This window comes from Cricetulus griseus, chromosome 3 (assembly GCF_003668045.3).
Source record: "Cricetulus griseus strain 17A/GY chromosome 3, alternate assembly CriGri-PICRH-1.0, whole genome shotgun sequence".
Lineage (NCBI taxonomy): Eukaryota > Metazoa > Chordata > Mammalia > Rodentia > Cricetidae > Cricetulus > Cricetulus griseus.
This window is the reverse complement of record NC_048596.1, coordinates 115,193,947-115,209,280: the sequence shown is the minus strand read 5'-3', so window position 1 is coordinate 115,209,280 and position 15,334 is coordinate 115,193,947. Positions and strand designations below refer to the sequence as shown.

The window sequence follows — 15,334 nt, the reverse complement described above, 5'->3', positions numbered from 1 at the left end:
TGATGTGTCTCCCCTTGCTCCTTGCTCTGAGGCTGCTTCTCTCCTTCTGGTAGGAGAGTGTTCATAGTGGGGTCTTTTGGGACTCTTTCTCTTAGAGGATCCTTCCCAGTGTCTTATTTGTGACCAAGTAACCCTGCCTTTCAGGCCACAGCAGAGAAGTCTCCTGGAGCCTACTTCCTTCCTGAGTTTGCACTGTCTCCTCAGGGAAGCTTCCTTGAAGACACCACAGGGGAACAGTTCCTTACGTATCGCTATGATGACCAGGTAAGGACACTGCCAAAAGACCCATCATGGGCTTTGTCTTTCCTACCAGAGAAATTGCTGGCAAATGGCTGGGGAGAGGCTCAGTGTAGAGGAGTGCTTGCTTGCTTTGCAAGCATAAGAACTTGAGTTTGGGTCAGCAGCATCCACATAAAAAGCCATGCATGGTTACATGTGCCTGGAAACCCAGTGCTAGACAGTTCGACCAATGAGGTTTGTTGGCTGTCAGCCAAGAAGGTAAAACCTGAGCTCCAGATTCAGTGGGAGACTGTCTCAAGGGAATAATCTAGAAAGTGATGGAGACAGACAACCAGTCTCCTCTGGCCTTCCCAGGAGCACAAGTGCACACATTGTACACACAGTGTCTATACAATCCAACATTGTGTTTCTCTGGGCAGTACTAATATAATAGGCCTTGACACCCTGTCCGGGTCTGAGGCCACTGGCTGCAATGACTTCCTGCCTTGTGTGCACTTCAGCTCTGCCCAGAACACTGTCTTAAGAATGACTCTTTTTTTTTTTTCCTCAGAAGCAATGTTTTAGCTATACTGCATTTATTCTCCCAGAGAGAATTATATTGGAGGAGTCTGTATGTGTAGACTTGCTTCTTTGTTCTCTTACCTTTCACTTCACTTCTCATAGGAGTCTCTGCAAGTGTCAGGACCAGCAGGGTAATGATCTATGTGAGGCGAGAAGGAAACCTGGTTCAACACAACTCAATCCTGTGTTGGTTCACGCTTCTAGAGTCTGACACCAGGCAGTTTGTTTTAGGCATATTTAAGATAGTACAATTTGGAAAAAAGTTTCCTGTTGTAACACAATCCTGTGTGCACAAGGAGGCATAATTACATTGAAATGCTTCTCAGAGTACATGTCACTTCTTCCATGAAGATGGGTTCTAGAAACAGAGATAGGGTACATTTGTTATCTTAAGGACCTAGGGGAAGATTGGGGGTTAAATAGGTCATACAAATAGTGTAGAGGTCATCTGGCCTACTAGCCACCTCCAGTTCTGGTTGTGAGAATTTAGGGGAGTTCTTGGCCATATAGATAACACAAATGTCATTTAGACTATTAGCCACCTCTTGCCCTGCTTATGGAAACATGGTAGAGTCTGACCCTACAGATAGCACAGATCACTAGGCTATTAGTCACCTCAATTCCCAACCTTCTGGATGGAAAACAGGTTATATATCTCTCCCTTGAAGAGACAATCCTGTATGTTTAGCATTCCTGGTCCCCCTAGTGCTTATCTGTGAGCTCATCGACCTCTGTGCTCCCTACAACTTCTTTTAGGAGCACCAGCATCTTAATTTAAGTCTAAACACGTTTCTTAGACAATGTGTGCACGCACACATGCCTGTGCATGTGCCTGTGTGTGTGTGTGTGTGAGAGAGAGAGAGAGAGAGAGAGAGAGAGAGAGAGAGAGAGAGAGAGAAAGAGAGAGAGAGAGAGAGCACATGCACATGAGATCACTTCACAAAGGCTAACTAGAGAATTGAACCGTGCTTGGCTATGATGTGGAAACTGGACACTTAGAGCCATGATTCCCCTTCAATATCAATTCACAGTGTTAATAGTTAAGATTAGACAGGTCTTTAGGATCATCTTCAAATTGTGACCTAGAATGCCGGCTCTACAAAATGCAGAGGTTTATAGATGAATACTGGAATTCCAGAGATGATGGAAGAAAACAGGGAGTGGAGATTTAAACCCACATGGGATCTGGGTAGTAAAGGCCCAAGGGAAGATGAAGAGTTGGTCATGATCACCTTGTTGTGGCACATAGTAGCATGGAGGGGGATGGCTGATGTTTTGGGACCAGCTGCCTTGTCTTTAACTGTGTGGTCAAAGGCCAGCATCCTGTTGTTGGTTTGGGCAACCTCAGGAGGACCAGCTCTTGAGAGACTTACTCTATTGACATGGTACATGTGAGATGCAGCTATAGGGAGTAGGATGAGCTCTAGGGCTGGCTGGACCAGGACTGGACTGTTGGTTAGATGCAGACTTGAAGTCTCACCTAGTATGACAGGCTGGTACAAACGAGAGCCTGGAGCAGAGGGGGCAGACAGGGGAGCTTATTGCCCAGGACTCCACATTCCCCAATCTGTGGGACTGTTGCCGCATTACCTACCCTTGGTGGGTTTAGTTCTACATCTAGAGTAGGGAATGAGGGGCAGGGCTGTGATATATCATATTTACTGTTGATACAGAGCTTCACAGATCACTGGGGTATGGTCAGACAAGAGCAAAGTTTTTAACTAAAAAGTTCAACATTCTGTCATTTCTTCAAAGTCCCTGAAACAACGGGAGCTGGGCTGAGCCAGGTTAATTATGGATTCATAGTGTTAGCCCAGCCATTTGGGACTGGTCCCCAGTAAGACCCAAATAGTATTAAGCTGCCTTCTGCCTTTCTGTCCTATGAGTCTTTGGAAGGTCTATAATTTATAGTTCCCTCTAAGTCAGAGGTCAATGCTCGATCATGAGAGCTTCAGAGAATCCAAGTGAGAAACAGTAGTGAATAAATCAGGATGTCTGGAGTAAGTAGCTTTGTATTTTATAATTAAAGTGTCTCTAATGCCTTCTCCAGGTTCCACAGATACATTATATGTAATAAAACAACAATATAAAAACTAGAAAAAAAGAGGGAAACTGGCTCCTGTTTTCAAATGCTCTAAAGCAGATCCTAAAAGCTTGTGCTGTAGAGATTTTACTTCAGACACATTGTTCCATAAAGCCCAGTGAATAGCATTTAAAGTCTTTGTGTTATCTCCAAGCTATGCTTCTATGAGGGGAAAGGGACAAAATAAAAATCAACAAGCCTATAATCACACCTACTCTCCTCCACTAAAGTCGAGGAAAGGGCTCTTGCAAATTAGCTGTGTCTTCGAAATGGATGCCAAGGTTCAATCCTGGGCTCTGTTAGTCCACCCCAGCACTCATTCTCCCTCTTTTTCCTGCTGAACATTCAGGTTGCACTGTGAAGGTCTAGAGCTTTCCAGGGACTGTGGGAAAGATGGCGCCATCAAACATGGTCAACATCCCAGAAAACAAACCCAAACTTTTGTCTGTGACTACAAGAACAAACAATAAGATCAATTAAGGAGGAAAGCTCTGGGGCTGGCTTGCAATTTGAACATCAGTTTGATCATTTTACTTATGTGACTTTGGACACATTATTTCTCTGCCTATTAGTTTGTCTTCTGATGACAGCACTGGAGATTGAGTACTTCAAGGTGATCATGTATGCATTATTTTTTGCCTGTGTGAGCCTTTGGTTTTAACAAGTGTTACTGATGGTCATATTATTGACAAACACGCAGTTCCGAGACTCTCAGATAAGTTTGTGCTAAAGGATATGTTCTCACTTCAGAGAATCGTAACATTTTCAATTTAATCTTACTGAGGCTGGAGTGATAGCTCAATGATTAAGAGCACGAGCTGCTCTTGAACTCAGACGACCTGAGTTCGGTTCTCAGCATCGACAGGGGATGGTGCACGGCCACCTGCTACTGTAGCTCCAAGGTATCCAGTGCTTTCTTCTGGCTTCCAGAGGCACTACACATGCAGTGTGTCAGTGACTCCCCGCCACCCACAACACACACATAATTAAAAATGAAGACAAATCTTAAATTAACTTTTATTGAGGCATAACCTCACATGGTAAACTGAAGACTGATTTCTAGAACTTGGTGGTTTTCAGTATTCTTTTTTCACCCGTGAAACAGCTACAAAGATGAAGAAATAGAACTATAAGTTCCATAAAGGGTCTATGCATTCTTTTTATTTTATTTAAAACAATCTTTTTTTTTTTTAAATTTTGCATACCAATCCCAGTTCCCCCTCCCTTCTCTCCTCCCACTTTCCCACTTTTCTCCCACCCCACGCCATCTACTCCTCAGAGAGGGTGAGACCTCCCATGGAGAGTCAACAAAGTCTGTCATATCACATTGAGGCAGGGCCAGGCCCCTCCCCATTGCATCTAGGCTGAGCAGGGAGGGTATCCTTCCACAGGGAATATGCTCCAAAAAGCCAGTTCATGCACTAGGGATACGTCCTGGTCCCACTGCCAGCTGTTCCATAGACTGCCCAAGCCACACAACTGTCACCCACATTCAGAGAGCCTAGTTTGGTCCTATGCAGGTTCCTCAGCTATCAGTCTGGAGTCAGTGAGCTCCATTAGCTCAGGTCAGCTGTTTCTGTGGGTATTCCCAAAATGGTCTTGACTCCTTTGCTTGAGTCAATATCCACCATCCAAAACCAGCAAATGCCTCTGACTTTGGTCCTTAGTATAGGCTGGCTTTGCCAGCTTTTTAGTTTGCTTTTATTTGTATATGGGTAGAATATATGGTAGGTGTCTGGCTTCTTCCACACATTATGTTTCTGAGAGCTTTGATCAAGTCTTTGGATCCAATCTCACACAAGGTTTAGTGTCTGGCCATCAATTGGAGCACTACAACAGACTGTCTCAGATGAGACAAACTGCACCATTCTGGGTGGCATTCCACCATTGTTCCTTTGCAGGAATTCCCAGATTGTCACAAAATGTTTTGCAGGGCAGTTGATGCAAAGATTCCATACCTGGGGGAGGGGTGGGGGTAGTGCTTGTTATGTAACAGCCAAAAAGAGGTGTGGTGTCAGTGGCTGTTACCCAGGGCAGCTCTGTACTGCCAGGTGGCTTGGGTATTACCTGCCAAGTGTGAGCAATTAGGCTAGGGGTGCTTTGCTCTCACCTCCTAGAGCCAGACTGACAAAGTGCTTGTGCAAATGAGGCTCCAACACTGACTGTAAAGTGGTTGGGGCAGAGGCTGGTTCGCTAGGCTCTTCCTCACTACAAAATCCTCATTTGATAAAACAGGAAGCAGGTGGTAAGGGTGTGGACACGGGCTTTCTTGGACAACTCCCACAGAACTCCTGAAAGTGTTTTATCCTGGGCACATTTTCACGAAGACCTTCAGGTCACTTTCCAAGTGGCTTCTGGATTAGGTGCCTGGAAAACCAATAACCCTTAGGCCTGTAAAGCACAGCTGTGATGTAGGCTGTGTTTAATGAGACACAGAAAAGCCACATCGTGGTTTATTTGGGAGTGGAAGCAGCTTCTAGGGAGAGTAGAGCCTGAAGCCAGCCAGCTGCCCACTGGGCTGCAAGCAGGACCAGCTAGGCAGCCTTCGTGTTGCTTCTATCTAATGAGCTTGTAATTTAACAGTGATGTGACATCTGTAGACCCCAGCTCCTTCAACTGTTTTCCAAAGCAGAGTGAGTGGGGTTCACAATCCTCCCTCCTTCCACTGTAAAAAAAAAAAAAAGTCTAGGTTTGAAACCACAAGCAGAGTATTCCAGCTGCCGTGTTAATTGGTTCATTCTGATTACCAAGGAGGCAGTCTAGCCAGCCGAGCAATGGACTGTTACCCTAGAGAATCAGAGAGCTGTACAGCTGGTGGAGACCAGTCCCAACACCTCATTCTACAAGTCAGGGAAGCAGAGACTCCTAGTGTGCAAATGACTTAGTCAAGGACATCCAGATGGCTGTTTGAAAAATGAAGACCACTGCCCTCCACACCGCAGGCCTGCCATCCCAGACTATCTCCCTCTGCGTCTCTCGGATTCCCCTGGGAAGTTCACTCTTTTCCAAAGATCTTGATCCCACTGTTATGGTCAAGGAGAGCTTGTGGGGGCCACAGGAAATCACAGAGAGCACTTTGATATTCATGGATTGGTTTAAAGATTCAGACTTAGCAACTTCAGGAATTTGGGGTTAGCCAGGAGCATCTTACAAGCTTTATCATTCCTTCCAAGTTTTAATAGGAACCACGGTGTTTTCAAAGTCAAATGCAAACAGCCCTGCCTCCCCATTGTGTAGGCATCTTTGGAGTGAAAACCCTCTGACACTTGGGTGCAATAAGCATACAAGGTGATTTCAAAGTACTTGTCTGGGTATGATGGTATGGCCGAAATAGTCTGACCAGCCAGCCCCTTGGAGGAATGCTTTTGCCATTATTCCTCATGGAGGTTTTGGAGTTTTAGCCACTGAAGACCTGTTCGGTGACCACAGCTGCATTTGGGTTCCATGTATTACTCTTTGGTCCTGTCCCCAGCTGTGGCTGTGTGTCAAGAGTAGCTCCAGGTCTCCTCCTGGAAAAAGGGGATGATGAACCCTTGTTCCATGCACACTTCACCTTGATTCACTGAAGACTGGACTACGGGGCATCATTGTGGACACTGGTTTACAAGTCTGTGACAGGCTTTAGGCTTCTTCATAAAAGGCTGCTTATCTATTTAAATGGCTATGAAGTATTTTCACGGACATGTAATTTCTATTTTCTTTGGCCCCTTAGCACTTGTTAGGGGTGAAGAAATGAGGAAGGCATGCCCCACAGGCTTGGTGGGTTGTTGAATGCACTTCTTTCTTGGTGGTAGCCATAGTTATAGAGGAGGCAAAGAATATCCGAAGGTGACTTAGAACTTCTGCCTCCCTGATGATCTTCCATGGGGAGTAAATTGTCTCTACATGCTTTGTTGGAATCCATGCTGATATATTGTCACCTGTGCAAGTTTTAGGCTTTAAAGAAGCAAGGGGCAGAAAAGGGTTACTTTCATGATTTTTGAGCATGACGATACAGGGGGCTATCCAGTAAAGGTGAGGCAGATCTCACCAAAGTAAGCTTGCAGCCACATGTAAGGAAACAACCTTGTCTTCGTCATGCTGACAGGCCACTTAGATCTATCCATACCCTGCCACCCCCTCTCATCCTGTAAATGTGACCCTGTATACTGCAGATGCCAGAGATGGAGACCATGACTGACATACCATTTGTATTGTCTCTTCCTGGCCATGTCTGAGTGCATTAACTTTTTTTCATATTTGAAATTACTTTTTTCTGTGTAATTTTTTCACTAAATTTATTAATTTATTTTATACTTGAACCACAGTTTCCCCTCCCTCCTCTCCTCCTATTCCCTTCCACCTCTTCTCTGCTCCCCCATCCCCTCCTCCTCTGTTTCTGTTTAGCAAGGGGCAGGCCTCTCATGGGTGTCAACAAAGCATGGCATATCAAGTTGTGGTAGGACTAAGTTGCTTCCACTTCTAGGAGTTCCACAAGTAGAACAAGCTATACAACTGTCACACATATATAGACGTCAGTCCCATGCAGCCTCCTTAGCTGTCTGTCTAGAGTCTGTGAGCACCTATGAGCCTAGGTAAGCTGTCTCTGTGGGTTCCCTTGTGATGACCTTGACCCTCCTGGCTCATACATCCTTCCTCCCTCTCTTCAACAGGATTCCTGGAGCTCAGCCCAGTGCTGGCTGTGAATCTCTGCATCGTTTCCATCAGTCACTGAATGAGGGCTCTCTGATGACAGCTAGGGTAGTCACCAATCTGATTACAGGAGATGGCCAGTTCAGGCTACCTATCCACTATTGCTATGAGATTTAGCTGGGGTTATCCTTGTAGATTCATGGGAGTTTCCCTTCCACCAGGTTTCTACCTGACCCCCAAAATGCCCCTATCAAGACATCTCTTTCATTACTCTCCCCCTCTATCCCACCTTCAACCCAATCAATCCCTCTTGTTCCCATTCCCCTGACCCCAGTTTACCCAGGAAATCTTTTCTATTTCCCTTTCCCAGGGAAATCCATACTTCCCTCTTTGGCCCCTCCTTGTTACCTAGCTTCTTTGGGGCTATGGATTGTAGCATGGTTCTCCTTTATTTCACAGCCAATATTTTATATGTGAGTACATACTATGTTTGTCTTTCTGTGTTTGAATCCTCAGGATGTTTTTTTCTAGTTCTATCCATTTGCCTTCAAATTTCATGATGTCATTTTTTTTTTTTTACCACTGAGTAATACTTTATTGTGTAAATGTATCACAATTTCTTTATCCATTCTTTGGTTGAATGCCATACAGGTCATTTCCAGGTTCTGGCTGTTATGAACAATGCTACTATGAAGACAGCTGAGCAAGTGTCCTTGTGGTATGACTGAGCATCCTTTGGGTATATGCCCAAGATTGGTATAGCTGGGTCTTGAAGTAGATGGATTTCCAATTTTCTGAGAAACCACCATAGTTATTTCCAAAGTGACTTTACAAATTTGCATTCCCACCAGCAGTGGAATGCAAAGGGAGGAGTGTTCCCTTTTTTCCACATCCTTTCCAGCATAAGTTGTCATTAGTGTTTTTGGTCTTAGCTATTCTGGTAGGTGGAAGATGGAATCTCAGAGTCATTTTGATTTGCATTTCCTGATAGCTAAGGATGATGAACAATTCTTTACATGTATTTTGGCCTTTTGAGATTCTTCTGTTGAGAATTCTGTTTAGCTCTATACCCCATTTTTTAATTGGATTATTTGGGTTTTTATTGTCTAGTTTCTTGAGTTATTTATATGTTTTGGAGACCAGCCATAAAATTACTCTTTTTTATTTTTTTAAATTAATCTTAATTATACTCTTCTCTACCCTTGCTTTCTGTGACCACTGGATTTTTCAAGTTCATATTTCCCCTTTCTTCCCCTCCCCCTCCTTCTCTCTTCTTCTCCTCTGTACTGGAGCCATGCACATGCTAAGCAAGTGTCCAGTTGCTGAGTTATGTTTCCTCTGCCACTTCTTGTAATTTGAATGTTGCAAGAGAGTCAGCCTCACTGAGCGGCCCAGGTAGGCCTAGAAATTTCAATCCTACTGGGATTACAGACCTGTGCCACTTGGCACATTATCTACTTCTTTCTTATATTCATGTTTAAACCTTATTTCTAACTTCTAGAATCTCCTCCAGCCTTCTTCTACACAACCTTTAACAGACATCTTTAATGTCTTAAGTTTCAATAATTTCCCTGAAGTCACACCCCAATTCTTTGGCACATGATTCTACATTTGAAAAAAAAAATCTTGTGTTTGTGACATCTGTGATGGCTAATCTTGGTTGGCAACTTGACATACCTAGGAAGAGGGATGCTCACTCACAGAAAGGGCCCTGCCACTATGGGACAGACACCCCTAGACAGATGGTGGGCCTGGGCTCTATAAAAGAGTTATCTGAGAAAACCAGAGTGAGTGAGCCACTAAGTAGTGTTCCTCTGTGGTTTCTGCTCCAAGCTCCTGCCTTGGCTTCCTTAGATGGTGGGCTATAAAATATATGACGAAAATAAACTGTTTATTCTCCAAGTTGCTTTTGGTAATGATGTTTATCACAGCAATAGAAAAACAAACCAGGTCAATGTCCCCCATCCCCCAATGGCATCTTAGGCACTACCCTGGCTAATCCTTCTTTCTCTTTTCCTGCATGCCACTGACTGCCTACTTACATGATGTCTTCATTCTAGATGTGTGGCCAGTTTCTCTTTCTTACATTTCCACCCCTGGGGACCCAGAGGGCTGGATGTGTGGCTCTGACAGGCCCCTGGAAAATGCTTATCAGAGTTGAAAGAGAGCCCAGTGACCTGGCTCTTCAGGTGAGGAGTCCCAGGTCCAGGAAGAAATGATGTCCTGTCCAGGATCCCACAGACAGACATAGCAAAGCCAAGTGCCTGTTCTCTGCCCTTGAGCACAGTTGGGACTTCTGTTTTTTTCTTACATCTAATCTGTGGGCAGGAAAAGTATGAGAGAAATGTTTGAATGAATTTTTAAAACTGGTAATAACAACAGTATATTAATAATGAAGTCTTTGTGTAGTCTTACCCCAAACTTCTCTTAAATGTCATCCTTCTGATGCTATTATGCCAGACCTAATTTTCCTTTTCCTTATTTAACTATTGATTTATGCATTCTTTCTGAGGAGAAGTCTGGTTGCTACAAGTACATCTTTCTCAGAGTAACTCCTTCCCAGCTTTTCATGGACATCTTGGCCAGGAGCTGCATTGTGGTTAAGTTGCTGGCAGGCCTCAGAACTATCACTTGGGATTTTCAAGTTATTTCTGTAATAGTTTTTAGCTTGGAAAGCTTATAGCAACTTCTGAAATTTCTGGTAAGGGAAGATGAACCCAGCCCTTGCGTTTGTGGAATTCTGTCATCTCTTTTACTGATCAGAGTGAGCCCCCTACATGTTCTTTACACAGGCGACTTCCCATGCCCTTCCTGGCAGCTGGGTGTTACATTTTTAAGCAGCAAGCCATTAGAGTTTGAATGGCTCATTCTTTTGTTAGTGAGTAATCTTGGTTGATTGTAGCCATGCTCCTTAAATATTTCAAAGATTTAGCCATCTAATGAGAAAGCAAGCTTATGCTCTGCTAGTGAATGAGGAGGATGTACTAACTGGAATGCCATGTATTCTGTCCGAGCTCAGGCATGCAGCAAACACATAAACCTTGCATGTGCAGCAGGCCGTTGTTATTGACGTTGGCCTATGTGAGCTCCAGATTTCATTATCTCTGAGATTTTTACAAATTAGTTGTTTCTCAAGGATCAGTGGGTTTGTCAGTTCCTTGAAATTCAATTTCCAGCTCTTGAATTGTACACACATTGTTCTCTTTTAACACTCTTCTTCCTAGACTCATTTGGGGGCACTGTGCTGTTTTTGCTGATGTTGTTGTTGTCATTTGTTTGTTTGTTTTACACTTCTGCCATGCAGATTAAATGGTGGACACAGGGTAGGGACAGTCAAGGCAAATTCAAATGTAGCCAGCCTTCCACACTCATTACAGTTGCAGATGCTGGGAGACATGTCCTCTCTAGAGAGCCATGCCCCCTGTCATTTCCCTCTCTGAGATCAGGCCAGTCCTTACTGGAAGATTCTCAAAGTTTTCAAACATTTCGACACTAGGTCATTTTGAGCAATTTAGCTCCATCCATCACAGTCCTTGGCGAACACAGAATCCTCTTCTCTACCTTCTCTCTTCAGCCCTCTTCGTGCCTTGCTCTGAGTTCTCCTGTTTTACCTGTTAATGTTGACCTTGCCCTCCCAGTACCTCCCACTGTCCTCTCAAGACCAATAAATCCACATCCCAACTTCCTTCTTTGTTCTTCAGGTGCTGAGGCAGCTCACCTCCCGTGACTTCTCAGTCCTCAGACATCATGAAGCTGGGTGGGAGGTTGCCCTTCCTAAGTCCCGGCCTCTGCTTCTGGGTCAGACTTCTCTCCTCTCAATGCTTTTCCCCTTTGGAGAACAATGTCATCCATCTAGATGGCTGGCCTGAGCACTCATCAAAGTGTTTACAAAGCATCATTCCCGTCTCTTCCCTCAGAAGTTCTGCCATGTTGCTGAGGCTGTTCCGGGGATTGTAGACATCCCAAGCTTTCTCTGATATCCATCATTTCTGGTCTTCTCTAGTTCAGTGATCTCTACTCACCTTCTACTGTGGCCACCCTTTCCAAGTGCCCAGCCTGGACCTTGTCATGCTTCAGATAACACTTCCTACTCTCTCTAACTTCAGTTGCTTCCCCTCATAGCCTCCAGTGGGCACTCCTATTACTCATATACTTTTAAAAATATATTTTGCATCAAGAGAGGTCCAGTTTTCTTACCCCATAGTTTCTCTCAGATGATCAGGGGTCTCCTACTCATCAGTGCCATCCCTACCCTCATATGCATGGATTTCCTGGGGCGTCAGCTGAGTGCATCAGTATTGTACAGATACACTTGCTGGACATTTTCTTGTCTTGTATTCTGAGCTCTGCTGTAGAAAGTCACCACACCACGAAGGACAGCCTCCAGTAGGAGTGGATGCCTTACCATGGCCTTTGATTGTCTCAGGTTCATTTCTTTGGCCACTTTGATCATCTCTTCCTAGTAAGCAGCATTCCTGCTACTGACTCTATTAGTCTCTCAAATGAGTGCCAGACTTACAGACTGCCATGCTTTGTTCTCAGGCATAGCCAAGTGAGTAGACTTTAGAGATCAACAGAGACACAAAGCAAAGATAAGTTACTTAGCTGTCCAGGCCAGAGGGAGCCATGCCAGGCAAGAAAAGTCATCTTTGAGTCTCTCTGAGCTGAACTTGGAAGGACTAGGTGTAGAAGCCATAATGGAATTTTCCCCATCACAAGGGATTTGAGGAATTGTTTTGATTGGCTTGTGTGGAGTTTAGAAACATTTCCTTTGCTGTGGCCAATTCTGGCCCACATCACAAAAATACAAGCAGAGTTTGCAAAAAGTGTCCTGGTAGCTAAGGCTTGGGAGAGCAGATCACCTGGAGGTGCTCTGGTCTGCTCATCCTTGGAGTTTTAACACTCTGGATTGTGTTTCCTCAGATCTGGGTTTTAGGGAGTTCAAGAATATCTTGAGGTCTCATCTGGTGGTGGGGACACTGTCTCTGCCTTTAGGATGCTGAGGTCAGGTGAAGAAGCATGCCAACAGTTGATTGCTTTATTCTCTGCTTTAGTTACCTTTTGAAATGCTCCTAATCTCAGTCTTATTTGAATTTCTAGACAGCGGCCCATGCCTTGTTTTCCTAGACCAAGACAGTCCCAGTTTCTATGCCACTTTCTGGCCTGGACTTTACTGTCCACTCTTGAGCTAGGCTCCTTTAGTGAGATCAGTGTTCTGAGGTCTGGCCATGGTACTTGATAGACATCCCAAGGACACATGGGGCACAGGTTTGTGGCTATGGAGGATACCCCACTGTCTTCTGCTGTTGGACACTCTCTCTGCAATGTCAACCAGTACATTTCTAGGCCAGGTGTTTTCTTTCTTTACAGTGACTCTTCTTAGACTGCAGACCCAACACAACTTGCTTCAACCTTTCTCTTGTCTTTTTTCCCTGCTCCCCTCCCTGAGGTTCCAGGATGATGCTTGCTAATCCTTCTGCTCCATTATTTCTTCTTCAGGGAACTCTTCCCTGATACTGTCCTCACCTTCACTTCCTACCTCTGGGTGTGACTCCTACTCCCAGGTGAGACAGAGCCCACCTTCTCTTTTGTCTTCCTGCTAGCCCCACCCCATTCTCTTATCTTTGTTTCCTTCCTTCTTCTATCCATCCACTCATTCTGGGATTTCTTTTCCTTACAGCATCGCCTACCTCCTAGTCTGGTAACTTTCATGGAGAGTGGATGCAGGGAGTAGGAAGACATAAAGAAGGTGGGGTATTTTTCATTTCTGGAGTGAGTCTGGGGACTTCTTCACCCAACCACATACATACTTTGTGGGGATCTGCATCATGAACTGCTCCTGGCAAACAACCAGGATTTGAGTTTGGATGGCTTTCGGATGAGCCTCTCATCTCCCCAGGCTCAGCAGTGACAGCCCAGGACAGTGACTGAGACTCTTCACATTGCCTCTTCCCAGAAACCACTTTGCTTATGTCCATCATTCTGCATATGAAGGCAGGGTAAGGAAGTCCACAAATGCCTGAATAAAAGAACAACATATAATTATTTGGGGAGCACTCACACAATGAAGGTAAATAGCCACAGCAGTCTTCTGTCCCTGGAAGTGCAGGATGCTGTGATGCAGGATGATCAGACCACCACCCAAGAGAGAGAGAGAGAGAGCGAGACCCCTCCTCTTCCTTACAAGGATCATGTCCACACACCAATGCCACACTCTAAGGCCCATACCTCAAATCTATCGGCAGAACACGATGCCACTACATGCATAGACACAAATGCACAGCTGGTCTGGGCAGGTTTCCATTTCTAGTTAATAAGGGCAGCAACTCACATGAAGGCATTTGAGTTGTGTGTAAATTAGCATCTGTAACAGACACCCCTCTCCCCTGAGCTGCATTTACTTGATCAGCATTTTGTCCATCAAGTTTTCCATTATGCCTGTTGATCTCATGACCTTTCCTTCTCTGTTCCTAGAACAGTGGTCATCTCCTTCTTCCTCCATCATTAGGCTCCAAGCCTCTTAGGGACAGGGACTGTGTTTTCCATGAATATTTGTTTGTTGATGATCATGCCCTTTGTCAAAGGGTCTTAAAAATGGAATCCTTAGATGGGTCCCATTTCCTCCTCTCACAGACTGCATTCAGGCCTCGAGTGACTTAGCATTTGGGTGGCCTTTGTTAATGTCACCTTATGTCCAGTGCTGTGTCCAAACTGAGATTCACATCATAAGATGTGGGTCTTCCCACCTTTGCCTATGCCAGGCCATCGGCTTCCAACGATCTTCTTTGAAAGCCTATATTTCCTACAGTACATGGTTGAGGTTTTCTCTCCTCCAAGATCCGTAAGTGACGGTGTCCTGCTCTTTGGGAAAAGGTAGTCTTGTTGTGCATTTATTTATGGAGATCTTGTTGCTAGCTACTACTAGGGTAAGGACAAGTCTGGAGCTGGCCCATTCGACTACTCTGCTTGCTCCTGAGACTTAGAATAGCTAGTGATGAGACCAGAGGACATAATTGCTAAAACTGTTTCTGAGTTCTCCTTAAGGATTAAATAAAAATTTCAAAAGTTTAATTCACCTGTTGTCATAATAAAGAGGCTATCTAACTTCTTTCACATGTGTATATATTTGGTTCTGTTTCTAATCCTCTTCATGTACAGTGAAGAAATGATATCATTTCCTCCAAATACTTAGCACAGAGGCATGGCTGGAGGGAAGGGCTGGCCTTTGTCTCTGCATACTGGCTGCTCTGCCTCCAAGTCTCAGTTTTCTCCATGTGACAGACCCAGAGATGAGTCCCTTGATCCCTTCCCACTGGGACTTAATGTTCTATAGAGTTCAGATATGCCATACAAACATTCCTTCTTATGAAGAAAGGTAAGGTTTTTAAAACTTAACTTTTGCCTTTTTATTAGGCCCAGGGTACATCGGGATATATGTGTATTGATTAATCTTCTTTAAACATTTTATTTATCTATTCATTTTTATGTGTATGGGTACTTTGCATGCAGATATGTCATGCACAATGTGTGTGTGGTGCCTATGGAGGTCAGAACAGAACATCAGATTCCCTGAGACTGGAGCTATAGATGGTTGTGACCTGCCATGTGGGTGCTGGGAATTGAATTTGGATTTTCTAGAAGAGCATGCAGTGCTCTTAATCACTGAGCCATCTTTCCAGCCTTGATATATGTGTATTGAGTGGAGCGATGATGTTTTAAAGTATGGGACTATGCTGTAATTGAGAACCAAGTTCTAAACACACTCATGAGAACAGCTTAACATACAATGAACTGAGACCTTTTTGCTTGCTGTCCATT

General features: G+C 44.4%; 1 protein-coding gene across 1 annotated transcript in view; it reads left to right on the top strand.

Moving 5' to 3' along the window:
* Window positions 1–15,334, top strand: part of LOC100756612 (ADAMTS-like protein 3) — a 297,381-nt gene that overhangs the window by 45,931 nt on the left and 236,116 nt on the right. Inside the window, exon 3 of the mRNA XM_035441640.1 lies at window positions 145–264. Coding sequence (XP_035297531.1) covers window positions 145–264 — 120 coding nt within the window. The remainder of the gene's footprint in view (window positions 1–144; window positions 265–15,334) is intronic.